Source organism: Balaenoptera acutorostrata, chromosome 3 (genome assembly GCF_949987535.1).
Source record: "Balaenoptera acutorostrata chromosome 3, mBalAcu1.1, whole genome shotgun sequence".
Classification (NCBI taxonomy): domain Eukaryota; kingdom Metazoa; phylum Chordata; class Mammalia; order Artiodactyla; family Balaenopteridae; genus Balaenoptera; species Balaenoptera acutorostrata.
In genome coordinates, this window is record NC_080066.1 from 95,019,219 (window position 1) to 95,041,583 (window position 22,365).

General features: G+C 50.8%; 1 protein-coding gene across 1 annotated transcript in view; it reads left to right on the top strand.

Moving 5' to 3' along the window:
• PLA2G4E (phospholipase A2 group IVE) overlaps nt 1–22,365 on the top strand; it is a 59,318-nt gene that overhangs the window by 4,568 nt on the left and 32,385 nt on the right. The window contains exon 2 of the mRNA XM_057543946.1: nt 17,632–17,704. Coding sequence (XP_057399929.1) covers nt 17,632–17,704 — 73 coding nt within the window. The remainder of the gene's footprint in view (nt 1–17,631; nt 17,705–22,365) is intronic.

A 22,365-nucleotide genomic window follows, 5' to 3' on the forward strand; every position in this document is an offset into this window, starting at 1 on the left:
CCCGAAATTCGTCTTTTTTTTTTTGGCTACGTTGGGTCTTCGTTGCTGCGTGCGGGCTTTCTCTAGTTGTGGCGAGCGGGGGCTACTCTTCGTTGCAATGAGCAGGCTTCTCATTGCAGTGGCTTCTCTTGTTGCGGAGCACGGGCTCTAGGCGCACAGCCTTCAGCAGTTGCAGTGCGTGGGCTCTAGGGCACAGGGGCTTCAGTAGTTGTGGCACGTGGGCTCAGTAGTTGTAGCTTGTGGGCTCTAGATCGCAGGTTCAGTAGTTGTGGTGCACGGGCTTAGTTGCTCCGTGGCATGTGGGATCTTCCCGGACCAGGGCTCGAACCCGTGTCCCCTGCATTGGCAGGCATATTCTTAAGCGCTGCACCACCAGGGAAGTCCCCCAAAATACGTCTTGAATCCCATCACTTCTCTCCATCCCTGCCACTCACCGTGGCCTGAGTCACCACGGGTTTCCCGTCGGAACCACTACAACTCATCTTCCCACCCCCAGGGAGAGTGGAGAAGGGCCAAGGACAGGAGGCTGGGATTGTCAGATGAGCCCAGATGTGACATCACACTAGCTCTGGGTCACTAGGTAAAAATCAATCAGACCTAGTCATTCCAGTCGTAGTTATTTTCCCAAGAGCAATGAAGACTCATATTTACGCAAACACCTGTATGTGTGTATTTATAACAGCTTTATTCATAATTGCTGAAAATTGGAAACACCTTTATCCTTTAACTGACAAATGAATAAACAAATCGTAATTTCTACAATGGAAAACTACACAGCAATGAAAAAGAAAGAACTCATACAACAACATAGATAAACCTCAAAAACTTTACACCAAACAAAAGAAGTCACCACAAAAGATTGAACAGTATGACTCCACTTATGTGAAACTCTAGAAAAGACCCATCTAATTGACAGCAACAGAAAGCAGATCAGTGGTTCCCTGAGGCCCAGGGAGAAGTGGAAGCGTTGACCAAAAGGGCTATGAGGCAAATTTTGGGAGCGAAGGAAATGATCTCCGTCGTGATTGTGGCAGTGGTTGCACATTTGTATGTAGTTGTCAAAACCCATCAAATGGATACACTTTATTGTGTTAAATTATACCTCAGTAAAGTTGAGTTTTAAAGTAAAAAAAATAAGTCAATTCACCAAATGATGAGTTTGCCAAAAGTGCAATCATTCTACTGGGCCGTCCGCCAAGACGCCCTCATACGGCTTTTACCGAGCTGGGTCCTCAGGCTCCAGCAACCCCAGCCCAGCAGTTCTCACTCAGCCCCACCATCGCCCACAGGCCCACAGCTCTCCTAACTTCCAGGGCCCCTCAGGCAGCCTTGCGGAGTTTCCATGAGTCTGCCCAGGCCTCCTCCCTCTACTCGCTGGGGGCCAAAGAGCACATCTGTGAGGCTGCATCTCCCAGAGGTCAGACGTGCTCTCAGCTCCGGATCCCAAGAGTTTGTCGCTGTTACGCCAGCTGTCGGATGGTGGAGGTGGGGCAAGGATAAATGACTGCCTATGTATTTTTCCATATCTGTTATTTACAGGAAAACCGAGGCCTAGAGAAATTTAGAAGCCAAGATTTATCTTCTGTTTCTCTTTGTATTTTGAAGACGGTCTCCTTCCTCAGGGCAGCAGAGGCCAGGGGCCAGTTTGAGGAAAGAAAGGACCAAAAGGATTGCAGGGACAAAAGCATAAAACAAAACCATACAGGTTAAAATGTTCACATTTCATCCTTTTTTTTTTTTTTTTTTTTAAACTCTTTGGTAAGTCTTTGATTCCCAGGAGAGGCTCACCAAAGAGTTCCTAACATACAAGAAATCTCTGTTCAGAGTCAGCCTGTCCAGAATTAGAGCCGGTGCTGGGCACTTCCTGAGTGCTCAGTGAACGTTCTCCACCTATGTCACATCAGCTGTCTCCTCCACTGAGCAATGCCACCTGCTGCTGGCACTTGGCGCCCTGGGGGCTCCATGGCCAGGTGACTCCTGCCCTACCTGGTCTCTGCCCACATCCGGCCCTGAGGCCAGCAGGAAGCCCTTCCATCTCTGTAAAGTGACCAGACAGAAAGGCAGTGTCTGCCTGTGTAGACTTAGCCTGACCTAAACACAGATGGGTGGGACTCTGCTCTGGCCAGGCGACCAGAGGCCGTGAAGAAACGAATGGAGCCTGCAACCTTGCTTCCCATCGTCTCCCTCTGACACTCACAGGCCCTGCTCCGGATTCCTCCTCCTCCTCTACAGACGTGCATGTTTATCCTTCCTGGGTACCGTCCCCTCGGGCCCAGAGTGACAGCTAGAGAAGCTGAGGCAGGGTCTGCATGGAACTGGGGACCCTGGGAGACTGCAGGGCATTTGGGTAGGACGAGACCAGCAGCCACTCCCGGCTGGTGAAGAGGGAGAGGCATTTATTAATCAGGGGGCTTTTGCAGGCCACGGCTTGGGCCAAGGAGCCACCCTGAGCTGATGAAGGAGGCATGCCTGCCTTCCAGCTCACCCAAAACACACAGTGCTGATGGCCACCTGTTCTGCCTGTAGGAGCAGGATTTGCTCTCGTTCTTAAACATTCTCTGCTCATGAGTCACCACTGCCAACAAAAGAATCATCATGATTCTTACACTTGACATCTGGTACCTTATTTAATATCCTTTCTGAGTCTTCATACCTTTGCTCATGCTGTTTCATCTGACAGAAATGCTCTTTCCTGGGTCCTTGTCCTTCCTTCGAGGGCAAGTTCAAGTTTTTCCTATTCCAGGCAGCCTCTTCTGACTCTCCCAGCCCTGGGTGGCTGTGATCCCCAAGCAGCATATTTTTACACCTCTCCTCATATGTGACATGATCATCCTGAGACCATTTGTACGACCTTCCTGTCTCACCCAACGTACGTTGTGAGCTCCTTGGGCAGATGACATCTTGGTGTCTGAGGTTGCTGTACTGTGGATCATAGCACTTGTATTGAATCCATCGCTAACTAAGGGCCAGCCATGTGCTATGACTTGATCTTGTTTAGTCTTCACAACCACCCTATGAGGTAGGAATTATTTTGCTTCCCACTTTTCAGATGGAGAAACTCAGGCTTAGAGGGATAAACTTACCCAAGTTCATGCAGCTAACATGGGGCAGAACAAGTGTTCAAATCCAGGTCTGTGAAACTTCAACATCTAGACCTTGAACTAACTGGACAATGTCATCCTCACAGAGGTGACTGCTGGCAAAGAGCAAACTCAGGGTACAAAAAGCTCCAGGCAGTCTTGCTATGTGTGAGAGAGAGTCAGGAGCAGGAAGATAAAACCTATCATCCAGCTGAAACCAGAGGCACAAATTTTAGTAGCAGAAGCCTCACAAGATTGAGAAATGTTGAGCTATGGACACAAGTGCTTTGAGAATACAAAGCACTGAGTAGGACTTTAACATCTGCTTATAAAGATAAAGAAGGGCAGGATCTGTTGACAACATTAGGAACATAAATACTACCTACGGTGGAATAAAGAGCCTTTCTTGTCATATTTATCCTTATTTTATATCTTGTCATCATGAAATAGTCACGTCTAATCTGTTGACCAGAAGTTCTGAGACATCTTGACATATTAACTTCAATGGTTGATTTTTTTTTTTTTAATCTCCCGTTACTTGGAGGGTATAATATTTGCTTTACTTTATTGTTGTCAAAACTGTATTTACTCACTGTATGTTTTTTTCATTGAAGTATAGTTGATTTACAATGTTGTGTTAGTTTCTGATGTACAGCAAAGTGATTCAGTTATACATATACATACATTCTTTTTCATATTATTTTCCATTATGGTTTATTACAGGATATTGAGTATAGTTCCCTGTGCTATACAGCAGGACCTTGTTGTTTACCTATGTTATATACAATATAAAATATCTGTTTGTATCTGTTAATCCCAAACTCCTAATTTATCCCTCCCCTACCCCCTTTTCCCTTTAAGGTAACCATAAATTTGTTTTCTGTGTCTGTGTTACTCATTCTATGTTTGTTTTAGGAAATTGAGCTTTATCAATGAACACAGGAACATAAAGAGACATTTAAAAATCATAATGGAGAATCTTGATTTTCCAGGGCATTAGCATCTCCCAAAAGGCTGAGTGTATGAGGGTTAAAGCCAGAAGTTCTGGAACAGGCTGATTTGCATCACAGCCCTGTCACTTACTATGGTGACTCTGAGGAAGTGGCTTACCTTCTCCATGTCTCAATTATTCTTTAAAATGAGATAATAATAGTATCTACTTCACAGGTAATACGAGATATGAAGAATAGTCCCCGTCACTTTGTAAACATTCAATAGATGGTAGCCACTTTGTTCCTGTTGGTATCTCTGTGATGGTCCAGTGGTGAATGTGCCACAACTAACCATCTTCTTACTGATGGACGTTAGGTGTTTCCAGTTGATGAACAAGACCAGCAATGTTCCTGCCCTGAAAAGGGTTACGGTCTGGTGGAACGAGGCAAAAAGATGAACAAGATAAATCAATATATGATATATTAAATTAGATTTGATCCAATTTAACAATTAATAACCAGAGAAACACGGAAACAAGTAAGTGGTTGAAAGGCACACATGTTATAAAGGGTGGTCAGGGCAGGGCTGCTGGAGAAAATGACACTTGAGCAGAGCCATGACAGAGCAGAAAGTCAAGGACTTCGGGCAAGAGAACGGCAAGTGCAAAAATCCCTGACGTGGAAAAGAATTTAGCACATTCAGGGCATGGAGGGCCATGAGACAGACCCTGATATTTAAGGAAACTTAATATATGATAAAATTGGCACCACGGATCAATAGGAAAAGAACACACTGTTTAATAGATGACATGGGTACAAGTGGCTCACTATATAGGGTGAAATAAAGCAGCATCTCCACTTCACAAGCTGAACTGTGTTCAAGGGAAGGAGTAGAATGTGAGAAGCCATGCAAGAAGTAAAAGCCACCAGAAGCTATGGGAGGGTTCTAACCAGGGCTGTCGAATAATTTAGTTATGTTTTTAGGAGATTCTGTAGAGAATGGCTTATAACAAGGCAAAAGTACAAGCAGGAAGACCAGTTAGGCTAATGCCATAGCTGAGATGAGGGAGATGATGACTCAGGCTGGAGCAGTGGCAGTGACTCCGGGGAAAAGCTGGAGGGAAAATAATTTCACTTGAGTGCAGAGGGCTGAGGACATGGCCTGTTATCACCCTTGGTGCCCATGAGCCCCGAGTTTGTCTTCTCGATTGTTACTTCCCTGAACCCACAAATCCTTTCCCATTCTCTCCCCGAAGAAAGGCAATCTTTATTCAACTTTCTCAGTGCTTTCCAATTTAACAGCTGCAGTGAAATTTCATTTTTGTTTTAATTTCTCTGATTACCAATGATTTTGAGCGTCTCCTCAAATGCTTGTTAGTTTTTTGGGTTTCCCCTCCTATAAACTGCAGGTTCAAATCTTTGGTTCACTTTTGTGTTGGCATGGCCATCTTTTTCTTGCGGAGTATGTAAGAATTCTTCCTATATACTAGACATTAATCCTTTTGTGATTTGCAACTTTGGTGCGAATGTCTTCTGTTATTCTGTCGGCTATCTATTAACTGTTTCTCTGTGTTCTTAGTTGACAGAAACTCTTAATTCTTATGTAATCAAATTTAGAAATATTTTTCCTTGTGGTTTGTGGATTCAAAATGATGTTTAAGAAATCCTCATCCCCAAGACCACAAATAGACTCTCCTATGTTATCTTCTGCCAACTTCATAGTTTTCCCTTTCTTATGTTCATCCCATTTCCAGCCCATCTTTTTATATGGGGACAGGTGAGGATGCTGTTTTATTTTACATTATACACTGAGCCACTCATGACCATGTCACCTCTTAAACAATCTGTTCTTTTTTTTTAAATTATTATTTATTTATTATTATTATTTTTTTGGCTGTGTTGGGTCTTCGTTTCTGTGTGAGGGCTTCCTCTAGTTGCGGCAAGTGGGGGCCACTCTTCATCGCAGTGCACGGGCCTTTCACTATCGTGGCCTCTCTTGTCGCGGAGCACGGGCTCCAGACGCGCAGGCTCAGTAGTTATGGCTCACGGACCTAGTTGCTCTGTGGCATGTGGGATCTTCCCAGACCAGGGCTCAAACCCGTGTCCCCTGCATTGGCAGGCAGATTCTCAACCACTGCGCCACCAGGGAAGCCCGAACAATCTGTTCTTTTTCTATTGATTTGTGGTGCCAAATTTCTCATATGTTAAGTTCCCTTAAATATCGGGGTCTATCTCTGCCCCCTCTACTTTGTTCCATTGGTCCTATTCTTGCACCAACACCCTACTGCTTGTGTTAGTGTGACTTTGTAGTTTATTTTAATATCAGGCAGGGTAAGACTCTCCTCTTTACTGTTATTTTATTTTATTTTTTTTAAATGAAAGAAATGGAGTTCTTCTCTTAATTTTATTTCTTCATTCATTTATCTATGGCTGTGTTGGGACCTCGTTTCTGTGCGAGGGCTTTCTCCAGTTGCAGCAAGCGGGGGGCCACTCTTCATCGCGGTGCGCGGGCCTCTCACTGTCGCGGCCTCTTGTTGTGGAGCACAGGCTCCAGACGCGCAGGCTCAGTAGTTGTGGCTCACGGGCCTAGTTGCTCCACGGCATGTGGGATCTTCCCAGACCAGGGCTCGAACCCGTGTGCCCTGCATTGGCAGGCGGACTCTCAACCACTGCGCCACCAGGGAAGCCCCTTTACTGTTATTTTTTAAGAGTGGTTTGTTACCCACAGATATTTATTAAGAGGAAGGAATTTGGGATACGTTTTGGAGGTAGAACGGTGCTTATGGCATCTTTTGCTTTACCCCAGTTTTACATTTCTATGTTTTTGTTTTGTTTTGTTTTGTTTTGTCTTTGGCTGTGTTGGGTCTTCATTGCTGCACACGGGCTTTCTCTAGTTGCGGCAAGCGAGGGCTACTCTTCGTTGAGGTGCGCGGGCTTCTCATTGCGGTGGCTTCTCTTGTTGCGGAGCACGGGCTCTAGGCATGTGGGCTTCAGTAGTTGCAGCATGTGGGCTCAGTAGTTGCAGTGGATGGGCTTCAGTAGTTGTGGCTTGAGGACTCTAGAGCACAAGCTCAGTAGTTGTGGTGCACAGGCCTATTTGCTCCATGGCATGTGGGATCTTCCCAGACCAGGGATTGAAGTGTGTCCCCTGCATTGGCAGGTGGACTCTTAACCACTGCACCACCAGGGAAGTCTCTTTCTATGTATTTAAATCTGGCAACAGGGACTTCCCTGGTAGCGCAGTGGTTAAGAATCTACCTGCCAATGCAGGGGACATGGGTTCGATCCCTGGTCCAGGAAGATCCCCCATGCCGAGGAGCAGCTAGGCCCGTGCGCCACAACTACTGAGGCCTACGCGCCTAGAGCCCATGCTCCACAACAAGAGAGGCTGCCATGGTGAGAGGTCTGCGCACCACAGCAAGGAGTGGCCTCTGCTCGCCACAACTAGAGAAAGCCTGTGTGCAGCAACAAAGAACCAACATAGCCAAAAATAAATAAATTTTTTTAAAAATTAAAAAAAAAAATCTGGCAACATTTCCCTATTGGTTTCTAGCTTTTATACCTTGTTTAGGAAAATCCTCCTCATCCTCATCATTCTGTAATATTTTATTTTAAACCTTCTATAGTGTTATTTTAACATTTAGATATTTAATCTGTCTGGAATTTATTTTTGTGTGGTTATGAAGTTCATTTTAACTTTATAACTAACTTTATATTATTCCAAATAGTAAGCTATAATACTTTTTCCAATAATGAATAGTCCATCCTTTCATCACTGATTTGAAATACTTCCTGCACTGTATAATGAAATTTCATATGTACATAGGGCTGTTTCTGGGCTCTGCTTGGAAGGTATTGGAATCCAGAATTTGTTGGCAAGAATGGAAAAGCATTAGATGTGTTGAGCAGGAGAATGACAGGTTGAGGGCTTGGTTACGAAGCTCACTGGCCAGCCAGGTGTGTGGGGCAAGAACTCGTGAGAGGCAAGAGGCGGAGAATCAGATGCTGCTGATGGGGTGGGACGGAAGGGACAGGCACCCGAGGCATCTTGAAAGAGGAAAGGTGAAGAATTCATCCTTGCTGGTTCTCCTGGGATGTCAGCTGAGCCACTGGGAGGAATGTACTTTCCAATGCTGGGTTACCTGAGGCCAAGAGGCTGCTGGCGAAGGCAGCTCCTGGTCACCCTGATCAATGGGAGCCAGTTAACAAGACCCCCAGACACAGCCAGAGGTGGAGGCTCAGAAGAGCAGGTTGGGGGGCTCTGGGGAGATCTCAGGCTCTCCGCTAATTAGGGAGGAAAGGGCGGTGGGTAGAAAGAAAACAAGTCCCCTCCACTTTGTACGGAGATGGCATCAGAATTTCCACATGAAGGAGCTCTGGGGGCAGGGGCATTGATTTGGAGCATCAGTTGTGTACCAAGAACACTGTTGTAGCTTTAATTGTCTGTTCATTCAGAGACACATTGGATTAGAGGAGGGGGTTAGGCTCCCCTCACCCCGTAGTTGGACGTTGCCTTATGCCTGGCACTCCTCACCTTCCCAGCCCACTCCCCACTGCTCCCACCGAGTCCTCTGTCCCCTCCTGCCCTACTTAGAGTCCACACTGGACAATTTACCACTTAACTCAGCCCTCTCTGCTCCCCTCACTAGATCACAAATCCTTTGTTGTTTCCTTCCCGGCTGCACCCTGTCAGCTCAGAGCCAGGCAGTAAATGCCGGCAGGTGAGTCCACTCTGTTTGCTGTTGCACCAGCTCCCACCTGGGTCAGAGGCTGTGTAGGGGGTGCGGAGGAAGAAACTTCCACCCCACCTCCTGTTAGCTTCCTATTCAATTTGATTTCATTCAACTGAAGTGAGGCCCTGCTCTTGAGGAGTTTATGCACATTGAGGAAATACAAGGATTGGAGACCCAGATTTTTCATAGGCTGCCGAGGATGGATGGAGCGGGTGGGGTGGGTATTTGTGGCTAGGCTCCTTCACTGAGAAGAGGATCAAGTTCTAGGCTTTGAGGGATGCTTTGGAGTTTGGGGCTTGCCCTGGGCCCATTTGATGGTGAAGGGTGGGGGAGTGGAGGGAATGGGTACCAGGCGGACACCTCCGTTGGGGGGAGGGTCCGCCTTCCCTCACCATAGCCCTCACCACATCACATTCAGGACATTGTAGTGCTGTGGGCTGGGTTGTCTACAACATCAATCACCATTGCCTTCCTAAATTTCAGCTCTGATCATGTCACTGTCCTGCTCAAAAACCACCGATGGCTCCCCATTGCCTAGAGGATAAGTCCAAATTTAAAGCACACCTCTTATTTTTCTTTAATTTTTAAAAATATTTATTTATTTATCTGGCTGCTCCAGGTCTTAGTTACAGCACACGGGATCTTCCTTGACGTGTGCAGGTTATTTAGTTGCGGCATGCAGTATCTAGTTCCCCGACCAGGGATCGAACCTGGGCCCCCTGCATTGGGAGCACAGAGTCTTAACCACTGGACCACCAGGGAAGTCCCTAAAGCACGCCTTTTAAAGGTCACAACTATGGGGCCCTAATATATCTTTCCAGATTTGTTCCTTCACAGAATCTCCCTTCTCTCTGCCCAACTTCCACCACCCTCTGTGTCCCACTCTCCACCCCCCATACCTCCTCCCACACAACTCACTACTCTGATACCAGCCCACTTACATACCTGAGCATAGCCTGCTTTCTGGCCTCCTTCTTCCTGCTCCTACTGTTCCTTCTTCCCGTGATGCCCTTCTCACCTGTCGTTAGCTATTGCGATCCCATCTATCCTCCAAGACCCAGCTCAGATGCTGCCTCTTCCATGAAGCCTTCTCATGCCCACTCTCCCTTCCCAGCTGACACTCATTTCCCCGTTTCTGTGCTCCGTAGCCAGTTATTAGCTCTGTAAACCACAGATTTTTACAAATGGAAAGGGTTTATATTGCTCCTTCTAGGATACCCCCGTTACCACAGGAGACTCAGACCTCCAAGCTTCTGAGGGGTTGGAAGCATTTGGCTCCCCAGCTGGACTGTCAACAGCTTCAAGCCTGGAATTTCCTCTCTTAGTAGCATGTATGCAGTAGGTGCTCACTAAGCACTGTGAACTAAACTGAATTTGGTAGAGTCCACCGAGGGGTGCAGATGCTGTTTGTGTCCTTGGCAGTGCGCTATGGCAGCGGCAGGGAAGGATGCAAGCTGGGAGGGGTCCAAGCTAAGGCCCCATCCCCACTCTGGAGAGCCTGGCAAGCAGAGAGGAGCAGGGTGGGGATGTCCTCCACCTGGCAGACGGAGAGGCCCCACAGGTAACACTGACCGGGATCCATCCCTGCATTCAAGCCCAATCAGCCCTGCATTCAGATCTCACCCTTAGTTTCATAAAATCACTTTAATCCATGGGCCAGAAAAGCCGGTTGTGGGCCTCCAGGCAATAGCTCAGGCAGGAAATTCCCAATGCTCCCAGCTGCGCAGCTGAGCAAGCAAAGCCGCCTCTCCAGAACCCTGGAGTGAGCCAGCCACCAGGACAGAGATAGGGACGAGCTGCATGGGGCGAGAGCATCCCCGAGGCTGCTCTGAGCCCAGGCAGGGGCTGGGCTCACCCTTTCTCCGCCTGCCTGGGAGGGCGGGGAGCACTAGCCCTTGACTCTCTCCTCACCAGGGATTCAGGCGATTACTTTCCTTCTTCATCCTCTAACTTTGAGTCCTGGTCATGGTCGCTGCCTCTCCTGAGGTCCCTTCCTACAGCTCCTGGGGCACTGAGCCATGGGGCTAAGTAGAGTTAGGAGGGAGGGCACATCCCCCAGAGGGGCGCCTCTGAGCCATGACCTTGGCAAGCTGTAGAGACAGCTTTTCCAAATCATGGCTGGGCTAATCCGGAAGGCTCCTCCTGCCGTTCTCTGGTGCAATGGACAGCCTGGTCATTCTTCTGGGGGCAGCGGACCACTGACCCTGCTGGTCCCTGCATTTCCAGGATCTGAAGACCTGAGGGTCCCTTGATACTAAGAGGCCTGTGCCCAGGAACCCCATCTGTCTTCCCACCTAAACCCCTCCCCGGGCAATCCCAGACACTGCCAAGAGTCTTCCAGAGGGCGGAGCTCTGAGTCAGAGTATAAGTTCCCCATCTCACTACCCTACGGCAGAACCACACAATGCTCCAGACGCAGATGCTCGTCCCAGTCTCCCACTACCCGTCACACCCAAGCCAAGCAGAAGATGGCAGGCCCTCCACCACCTGCACCTTGGAGGTGAGGGAGCAGGGCTGGGTGGGTCCGGAGCTGAGAGCAGGAGATGGGTTCAGGGAGGGCTCGGGGCACTGCAGACTCCAGAGACATGGAGCACCTCGGCCAGGGCAGCCCCTGCCTGGCACCAGGGGACACAGTCTGGCCCAGTTGGGGCTGGGTTCCTGGGTGGATGGCCCAGCTGCGGGTACCCACGGGCTTGACAAGACTCTATGGAGTGGCTCAGGGACGTCCTGGGCCCAGCAGCGCCCAGGAGGACAGTGCTCAGCACTGCTGGGGGTGGGTCACATTTGGCCTATCCTAACGGTGAGCAGGCATTTACCTTGTGGACGTCTTGAACTGCCTGCTGTGAGAGTGTGTGGTGTGGTGTCCGGTGAGGATCAGTGCCATTGCCAACCTGTCTCCATTGGCCATGAAACACCGCTCCTGGGTCTGTGGTCCAGACTCCTGGGTCTATGCAGCCCCTCACAGCCTTGCAGAGACACCCCAGGTTCATGGATCAGGTTTCCAGGGCTCTAGACCAGCTCTGCTTCGGCTTTCCCATCGTCTCTGTCTTCCAATTTGCTGTAGGCATGCCATGGCAAGGGCTGTCAGCAGCAACACCTTCCTCCTTACCTTCCCCCGGCCCACACTAAATCATGGAATGAGATGAGTGATGCCCTGAAAGTGTCTTGTCCCTGTGGTGTGGGAGGTAGAGACCCTGCTCAGTCTCCAAGGAGCCCAGGAGGGAAGCCCCATGCTGTATGGTGCCTGGTGTCCCGCTGCCTGGGCCAGGATAGACGTCGCCTTCTGGGCTGTGTTTCTCCACAGCCCTCAGGGGGCTGAGATAGCCTCTGGTCCACACATGCTCCTGCCTCTCCTGTCTCATTGAGTCTCCAGGAGCTTGGGCAAGGAGAAACCTCCACAGAGGGACAGAGCTTACCTTGAAGCGGGAATGAAGCGATTGAGAGCTGTGCCCATCCCTCTCAGGTCCTGGAGGGTCCATGACTCAGAGCTGGGATTTCTTGCCCTGACCTCTCACCTAGCCTGGGTGATAAAAAGGAAAACAGCCATAGTGGCCCCTCCCAGGTGACCCCTGGTCTGGGGTGCTGCTCAGACTAGCAGAGAAATACTCTGGGATCCCACGGAGTTCCCATCCCAATGCTCTCCTTTTAGGGAGGGCCCTTGCCTCCTGGAAGCTATCGCCAGGCTGGTCTGAGCTCTGACACAGGTGTTGCAAGGAACTGATGGATACACCCAGCTCTCTAGGGAGGAGGAGGTGGCATCGCCAGCCGGGCCTGCCCTGAGAAGCCCCGCGGAGGGGAGTTCCCACAGGTTCCCTGGGAGTTGTCCTCCCTCGTTAGCACCCAGACCTCATGAGCTGGTGTGGATAGGGTATGTCTGACCCTAATCACTTCTGAAACAGGGTTGTCAGACCCTCCTCCCAACCCTCACCCGCACCTGGGAGCCAGGCCCTGGGAGCCCATCTGTAACTAAATATTCTTCTAATTTGTGATGATAGCTAGTTCCTTGGGGTGTGAGGACAGCCCCCAAAATGGGAGCTGAGGGTTTTACTCCTGCCTCTGCTATTAACTCTGCATGACCTGGAGCAAGCTTTTAACTGAGTTGGTTAATTCACGGTGAGAGCCAGCCTCCAGGTGGACGGAAAGGGCTCGGCCCTGCAGTCAGGTGGATCTGCATCTGAGTCCTGGCCCCGCCCCTTCTGGGCTGCGTGACCCCATGTGAGATGCAAGCTCTCTAACCTCGGTCTTCTCCTCTGCAAAGCAGGATAATAGTACCTTCCTCAGAGTCTGGTTGGGATGGGGGTCGGTAGTTTAGAACAGATGCAGCAACCCCAGGTAGAGCAGAGCCCAGCGCACTAGAGGGTAATGAATTGTATTCCCAACTTCCCCGCCAAAGTCCTATCTCTAAAGTGAGGGTTTGGGAAGGGGTAATATTGGATTGCACAATAGCCAGTGCTGAGAGTCAAGCTCTTTTCCATATGAGCTGGCAAGATGCCCCTGTCCTGAGGAGTTTTCGGGGGAAATGGAGTCCTGGCAAGTCCAGCCCCAGGGACCGAGGCGGGGGAGGAGGCTGGAGCCAGGTGTGTCTGCAGCCTGAGCAGTGACTTCCCAGCAAACTGCCATCCAGCCACCCTCCCTGCACAGCTGTTCTGGTTACTAAAGTGTCTAAATACACTTCTCCACTGGTTGCCAAATAATCCCTGCCTTCAGTTCTAGCCTCCTGAGTGCTCCCTGGTCCTTATCCCAGGACCCTCCAATACCCCCATGAACTGGAGGATTACTGCCCATCCCAATTCCAGGGCCGCAGCCTGGCCATGCCTGTTGTTCAACTTTCACCCTGATACCCAGCCAGGGCATCCTATTGGAGGGATGAGCTTGTCCAAGTCCCTGAAGTTCTTACCTGGATCCCGTAAGCTACCCTGTACACTTGGGTTCCGAAAGCTCACTGGTTTCAGGTTTCCATAGTCACAGACGCTGTACTTTGATCTATTACGTCGTTCTACTGTATTATGTCTTTCTACGTCTTTCTATTCATTACCTCTGGGGCCATGAAGTTTTGCTTATGTCTAGCACCACTCCAACTGAGCTGATTATATCAGGAGCAAAATATGTACACTCATGTTAATCCCAGAAGGTCATTTTTCACAGACCTCATTTCTGGAATCATCTGGGCCCAAGACCTGAGTCCCATGTTCCCACTGCCTTCCTCTCCGCACGGCCCCTCTGGGCTCTCTCTCAAACCCTCCAGGCTCTGGCTCCCTGCTGGCAGATGTAGGAGTGCTTTGCAGAGTGCTTTGCAATTGGGTGTCTTCTGCAAATTTCTGGGCTAAAGATGTAATCTGAGGCTCCAGGCTGACCACAAAGGAGCCATCTGTGGCTGCTAGAAAGTGAGAACTTCTCCAAGTACCCTTACAGTTCTGATGTGCTCTGGCTGTTTAAAAAAGAGAGAGGTGATGAGATGTGTCAGAAGAGCACTGTAAATAGAAGGACTGCCAGAGTGTGGGGATTATTTGGGGGCTTTGGGGGAATGAAGGGTGAAAAGAAGACTCTGCCAGGAAAATAGATTTTCAGAGGACAAGACCAAGCACGAGGAGATCAGGGCAAGCAGCACCTGTCTTCGTGTTTGCCGACGGTCGCTTTCAAGTAAGGTGACAGTATAGTTGTGGTTATGAACATGGGCTTAAGAATTAGAACTGGATTCAAACTCAGTTTCCTTTGATTCTAGCTGAGTGCCCGAAGTCAAAGGACTTAGGCTCAGATTCTCTATCTGTAAAGCAAGGCTAATAGGAAGATAAAATGTAGAGATTATATACACAACACTTAGCATTTGGAAGACACTCAGCAGATGGTCGCTGTGTTGTTAATGGGGCTGAGTTAGAGTAGAAAGAAATGGTCAGCCTCATCGGGCGGTATCGTGTTAGGTGACAGCAGAGAGCTTTTCCTGGAAGGCAGGGAGACCTCAAGTGAGGTCCTGCGGGAAGCTGTGGATGCTCTTTCTCTCCCAGCGAAGACACAAGGGAGCTGGGCAGGGCCAAGGGCAGCCCCTCCTGGAGGCAGGAGAAGACCTATGATGGCCAAGAGGGTCGTGACCCTGGGTTCAGAGACATGAGGAGCGACCCCTGCCTGGGCTGAGGCCTCAGGCGGCTCCCCCCTTGTAGCCCTCTAGTTGCCTTCTGAGAAAGTGGGCCAGGGGGAACAGGTTTCACCAGAATTGCTCTCCTGGACGAAAGCTGACTCCTGCCTCCTCACGAGATCAAACCAGGACACATGCTCTGCCCAGGTGGGGAGTGAGAATGAGGAACCCATGTGCCCAGAGGCTGGCCAAAGGCTGAGCCGTATTTCCAGAACCAGAAGAGAAGCAGTGTGTGCGACCTTCGGCCCAGTTACAAAGCTCAAAAGGCAATCCCATTAGAGCAAGTTGACCATGAATATATTCAACATTTCAGAGTTAATCTCACAGAAGGAATCCTCAGACCTGTATGTGTCTGTCAGTGTGGCTTTTGTTCCAATTTTGAGGCAGCTGCTGGGGAGAGAGGAGGAAGAAGCCCTAAAACTAACGTATGTATCTATCTCAGGGACTAAGCAACTGTCTTCCCAGCCATCGTCCTATTGTTCCTGGTCAGAATTAAGCGCCAGAAGAGGCTGGAAGGACAGCCATCAAAATAACAGTTCTCATGACAAGGAAAAAAAAATTTTAACTATGTGTGATGATGGATAACTAAACTTCTTGTGGTAATCATATGGCAATACTAAATACATATATCAAATCATTATGTTGTATACCTCAACCTTATACAATGTTATATGTCAATTATTTCTTAACTTCTAAAAAGATGGCAATACGTCTATTATAAAGGTTTTATGAGGATTAGAAACTATAAGAGAAGTGTCTAGCAAATAGTAATGTTACCAAATGCAAGTCCGTGTACCCGATGCACAGTGAGGCCAAACAATACCAAAACGTCGGAGTTTGGAGCAGAGGAAAGTTTATTGCAGGGCCATGCAAGGAGACTAGTGGCTCATGCCTTAAAAATTCCCAAACTCCCTGAAAGCTTTCAGCAAAGCCCTTTTATAGGAAAGGTGAAGGAGGCGCATGGTTAGTTGTTGCAGACTTCTTGGTGTCTGATCCTTTGTTCTTGAGGTCAGGTCACAGTCAGGTCACGATGTTCCTGTAAACCTCCACCAAAACAAATGTTATTCTCTCTTCTGACAAGAAAGGGCAAGGTCCCAAGGCTCAACTTTTGCCCTCCGAGGTCCAGGCTCCGGTAAGAGGAGGGGGGTCCCTATGTGGGCTGGTTCCCTGCCTGGGAGCGTTGGACCAGCCTCCAGTCTAGGTCCTCCCGCCAGTGCCCAGGCCCGGCTGAGGAGGCAGATCTCAGCTGGCGGCACCCTCAGGGCCAGACCCCCAGACCCTGCCCAGCTCTCATCACTGAGGAAGCCAGGCACCCAGGAACCAGCTGGCCCTCGGGCTCCTCAGGCCACCCAAATAGGGGTGGGTCCCGCGGACTGTGACCCATGGAGACCCCGCCGCCATTAGGTCGCAGAGGCGGGGACTGGGGAGAGGTTCGCTGCTGCTTCGAGGCCTGGGCCCGGCCAGTGGGCAGCCATGGCGAGGGTTCTGGAGCTCTGCGGGACCCAGCCCTCAGCCTGTCCCCCAGGCGCCCAGCTCACCCGCTGGCCTGAGGCTGGAGGGCCCTGGGGAGAAGGCCGCTGTCCGCCTCCACTGCACTCTCTGCCGCAGGACCCCCGCGAGGCTGACTGAGCGGGACCTCTAACCCCTGAGCTCAGGGTCTCGCGCTAAGGGTCGGTGTCTGCCCCGCCCCGCCCCGCCCCTACTGCAGTAAGTGTTCAGTAGATGCTATTACAAATAGTATTATCTCTGATAACAGCCAAGGCAGATGAACTATCTGTGGACAGTCTGAGTTGAAAATTAAAATAATTATAAATAGTGACCTTCTCTGAGTGGTGGCATTATGGGGACTTTTTCCCTTCATACTCTCATGTTTTTCCCTAAATCCCAACGTTATATTTTTTTAAATTTTTATTTACTTATTTATTTGGCTGCGTTGGGTCTTCGTTGCTGCGCACGGGCTTTTTCTAGTTGCAGCGAGTGGGGGCTGCTCTTCGTTGAGGTGCGCGGGCTTCTCATTGCCGTGGCTTCTCTTGTTGTGGAGCACGAGCTCTAGGTGCCCGGGCTTCAGTAGTTGTGGCACGCAGGCTCAGTAGTTGTGGCTCACAGGCTCTAGCGCGCAGGCTCAGTAGTTATGGCGCACGAGCTTAGTTGCTCCGCAGCATGTGGGATCTTCCCAGACCAGGGCTTGAACCCATGTCCCCTGCATTGGCAGGCAGATATTTAACCACTGCGCTACCAGGGAAGTCCCCCAATATTATTTTAAATAGAGAAGAATTGCATCTTCTTTGAAGGGTAGAAAGTGATTCTAGTAACATGGAGTGGACGATGTGGAGAGTAAAGGGTTCCAGTTCAGAGGCCTCTATAAATGTCGTTGGGTGGGTCGGAGGAGTCCGATGGTGTCTGCCATGAGCGTGGGCTGGGAGTGGACAGTAAAAAGACTCGTCTAAGCCTGGGTAAAATGCTCAGGAAAAGGGCTTCCAATTCCAAGATCCAAGCAAGCAAGACAGGGACGGAACAGGCATGAAGCTGTCCCTCTTCCCGGGTGTGCTGGCTCAGAGTGGAGTGAGGACAAAGCCCCTCACGTCCACAGCCTCGGGCCCCCTGGGGCCCAGAAGCATCCTCCAGAGCCCAGAAACACCGATGGACAGTGGGGAGGTTACTTGAGCCTGGGCAGTGGGAGCCTGTGCTGCTTTCTCCGTCAAGGCCACCTGCCACGATCGCCCAAAGAGTGAGTCCACTGTCCTCTCAATCCACAGGAGGAGCTGTCTCCATGCCACCTGCTGACAGTGAGGGTCATCCGGATGAAAAACGTCCGACAGGCTGACGTGGGTAAGTATCCCCCTCCCTCCTCCCTCCTTCTCTGCGTCTGGGGCCAGGATGGAGACAGGCCCCGGGGGAGAAAAGGTCAGGTGTGGCTGTGTGTGTGTGCGCATGCGTGTGTGTGTGTGCGCATGCGTGTGTGTGTGTGTGCGCGCGCTCTATTTTCAAGTTGTATTTCAGACTTTGGAGTTTGTATCATTTTCCCAGGCCCCTCCCTCTAGCTGCACCCTTGGCACGACCGGCCCCTGCAGTCGGCCTCCTCCAACGGCTCACTTTGCTCTCCCCTCCCCACTCTCCCCTCCCTGGGATCCGTTCCAGGAGTAGCTTCTCCCGCACTGGGCACTCCTTGCCTCCGCATGAGTTTAGGGGCTGTTAGGGGTGGCGGGGAAGGAAGGGCCCTTGAGTACCTTGGCGCCGGCTGCCGGCCAGCCCCAGTGCCCTTCTCAGGACCTGGATCTCAAACGGGTTCTACAGTGCATGCCAGGTGCCCCATAGCACCGAGTTCCTCAGTTCAGGCCATGGATGTGGTGTGACTCACCAGGGCTCTTTGTGCAGTGTCTTCTTGCAGCTTTAATGTCCCTTTCATCCCAGCCCCTGCTGCATTCCCAGACCACCGGGGCCCAGGGAAGTCTTTGGCTTCAGGAAGAAATGAAGGCATCTGGGTGGGCAGAACAAAATCCCCTCCCTATGCTGCCCTCATCTCCCCCCACCCCATTCAGGGAGGAAGCTTGGCCCTCAAGGAGGAGAAAGCTCTGTGTCAAGGCCCATGGCTGAGGGGGTCCCCACTCACTGGCGACCACACAGGAATCGCCCAAGGGCTCCAGTTTCCCCAAAGCTCTGTTATACTGCCCTCACCCCAGGATTCAATTAGCCTGGGAGAGACTTGACACACGGGGAGGTGTCTATGCCCAAAGCAATTATAGAGTAGTAATAGAGGATGGCATTCTCATCTTGTCACCGCAGAATTTAGAACTGGAGGAGGACACTGAAAGCTGGGAGTAGCTGAGGAGAGCTGCTTTGAGGGGACAGGATGTGAGCATCCAGAGGCCTGGGGAGCCCAGTCTGAGGGAGAGGAGCTGCGTCCCCCCAAGCCCCTGCTGGGGGCCACCTGGGGCCAGACATCCAAACACCATTCATCCTCCGCACAATCTGAGGGCAGGGCTGTGGGGCCCATTTCTCACATTGAGGATTAACTGCCGAAAGGAGAATCAGTATTTGATGCCAGGTCTGGACTGCTGGGGGTTAGGGGAGACAAGCCAGGAGGAGGAGGAGGAGGCCAGGACCATTCAGAGGGTGGGCAGGAATCTAAGTGATGGGCACCTGAGCTCTTGAGGCAGGGATTGCATGACTTCCCGAGGGCTTATATGCAGATTGTGCAGGAGCACAGGTGGGAGAGGCTGACAAACCTTCTGGGAAGCTGCCGCTGCAACACTGCAATGTAAGGATGAGTGTGGAGGGCGGAGGAAGGAGGGCCCTGGAGCCCCAGAGAGAACAAAGGGATCAGGCAGCATTCAGACTGCGCCCCTGGAAGGGTGAGTGTCCAGAGCCCATGCCAGGGAAGCAATTGCAGCCAGCAATTGGGTCTGGCTCTGTCACAAGGCCAGCCAGAGGGCCACGGACTTCTTGGGCTTCTCGGGACCTCTCAGGCCACCAGTGAGTGATCTGAGGAGCCTGGAAGTGTCCACTGGACCCAGGATCTGGCTGCCTCTTCTGCCTTTCTTGCTGTGCCAACGTGGGTCATCAGACACCTCACCCCATTTCCCTCAGGGACGGCCACAGCTCTCACATGCCCCCAGCTGCCTTGCCTGCCTCAGCTCCTCTGGAGGCGTGTCTGTCCCAGCCCTGTGTGTCATGCGGGCCTCACACTCTCACGGCATGCCTACACCTGTGCGCTCAGACCTTCCCCGCCACGTCCAGGGCCCTTCCTTTTGTCTTCTCCCTGCTACACCCGTCACCTACAAGCCCTAGAGGTGGGGGTGGGATGGGGAGCAGGAACCAGAGAAACAGGCTGAGGTCTGCTCCACCACCCTCCTCTCCCCCTTCCCCACGCATGCCTCTGGCACACAGGCTGCCCTTTGGGGACACCCTGGCCCCTTTGGGAACCCCTTTTTATGTTTTCCTCATTTCCCTAAAGAACAGCGTCCGGGGGCAGCCATGGTGTCTGGGGGTGTCAGCAGCCCAGGTCACGTGTCTGGATCCACAGTTGTCACAGGCTGGGCTCTGTTTCTGCCTCACCTGGGTTGAGTCTATCTGAACCTCTTGCAGGTCCTGGGTTACCCTCGCCCCGCATTGTGCCTTCCAGCTTGGATCAAAAACAAGTTCCTCTCTGGTTCAGTCCTGTAATGGGTGCCTGAGTTTCTAAGATTTCCAGGAGCCTGAAAGGGATGAGATTCAGGGATGAGATTCAGGGGTGACTGCCCCATCAAGGAGCACACCACCCAGCCCTGGGCCAGGGCTGGGAGAAAATCGGCCCGGAAATCTCCCCGCTGTCAAGAGTTTTTATTCCTCTTGGGAAAATAAACTCAAACCAGCACTCCCAGGGGGTGTGAGGCAGGTGTCTCTAAGGTATTAGGAAGATAATGTTCTTGACATCTGTAGAGATCATTGAGTCATTTTGGCCACCCACATTCTGGGAAAAGAGACATGCCATTCTGATGACCAAGCCCTCTGTCACTTCATGAAGAACAAGGGTTAGAACCTATCTGTGCTTAGGAAATTCCCTGAAGTCCCTGAAATTCTCAGAATTGGGTCATCCTTGCTTAACCACTCTTCATTGCCAGCTCGAGGGTCACTGCCTTACAGTCAGCTAATGATGCCCCAGATCGTCATCTGGGTCCGGCAGCTACCTCATTATCCCTCCCTCCCCAGGATTATCCCCTCTTGGGCTGCACTCTCCTTCCCTGCCTTGTGGGGGAGGAGGTGGAACCGCTCCCTGTGAAAGGACTGGGAAATAAATTAATGCTTGACATGTGGGTGTCTGATCAATCCTGGCTCTTCCAGGAGTCTTTTTATTTAATTAGACATTTAAGCCTTAGGCCAAAAATCTTGAAACTTTATTTAGTGGATTTAATGGGACAATTTTAGGCATGGACTGATGATAGGAAAGGGATGTTAGAGGGAAAGGGGCCTTTACAGGGCCCTTCAAATCATGCTAAGCAAGTGGGTGTAGGGCTGGTGGGTCCCTGCCTGCAGGCTCCTTGTGCACAGGAGGCAGACCAGCAGGAGGTGCCCCAGAGCCCAGGAAAAGCCAAGGAAGGGGTCCAGGAGGACTAAGCAGGTCCCCAGGGAGTCTCCCTCAGCAGAGCCATTAAACATACCAACTTGCCTATCTATATCTGTGGTGACTCAGCCCAGAATTTCTTGGGTACTGATACAGCCCAATAGCAGGAAGTTGGGCTTTTCTATCATTCATTTATTCAACAAATAACTAGCGGCGCCAACATGGGTCTCCTGAGCTTCCCAGGGTGCAGTGGGCGGTGGAGGCAGATGCACCGACCTGCCATTGCAGTGAACTGTAGCCAGTGCTCCATCGGGAGGAGAGCAGAGGGCCCTGGGCTACAAGGGGCCCCTGGCCCAGACTTGGAGGTTCAGACGAGGCTTCCAGAGGAGGTCTCTTCTGCAACCTGAAGGGGCTAACCAAGGAAGGGTGGCGTGAAAGAGGAACAGAAGGGTGTTCATTGCAAGATGGCATGGCCTTTGAGACCTACAAGGGACTGGGTTTGGCTGGAGTCTGGAGTGTGAGTGGTGGCACATGTGTGTGAGTATTTACGTGCGTGCATGTGTGCACGCACCTCTGTGTGTGTGTGTGTGTGTGTGTGTGTGTGTGTGTGTGTGTGTGTGTGTGTTTGGGGGCAGGGCAGGGGCTGGGGTGATAGGGAAGCTGGAAAGATGAAGCTGAGGCTGGGGAAGTGGGAGGGGCAGGCATGCTGAATGGGTGGGACTCCTTCCTGAAGGCATATGGGAGCCACTAAAGGATCTTAAACTGGAGAGTGACATGGTCAGATGGGAAAAGAGCCCTCTGGTTTCTCTAAAGGGAAAAGATTAGGGTGGGGCAGGACAGAAGACAGGGCACCCATTGGGGCGGTGGCAGCAGAGATGAAGGTGGCTTTGCACCAAGGCAGTGGCCATGCGAGTAGGGAGAAGTGGATAGGCTGGAGAGCTCCAAGGAGTTAAGTCGACTCAAGGTGAGAGCCAAGGGCCATATTTGGTGTCTAGTCAGGACACCTGAGCTGCCGGTGAGGAAGAACAGGTTGGGTGTGGAAGGAAAGATAGGGATGATGTCATCATTTTCTTTTGATTCTGTTGGGTTTGGGTCATTCTTTGTGTTTGGATTAATGATGATTATGACATCTAAAGGACAGTGTCATCTCACCTCTATTCAATGGGAGGAAGGCCATGAATTCCAATTCATTGAATGGTGAGCCCTCACATATTAACCAGACAGTGGGGATGAAATCAGAAACTAGGGATGTTTGTGATGCAAACCATGGTTATTAAGTCTGATAAAGTTCTCAGTATAGAGACGATATAGGACTAAGTCAGTCTGGGGAGGGGGGTCACCTCTGGTTCCACTCTCACAGGACATTATTAATTATAATTAGGAGGTAGTTTGGATGAGTCTTATCAGTACAGAACTCTCATCCCTGCCCAGCTTTACTATCTAGAAGACT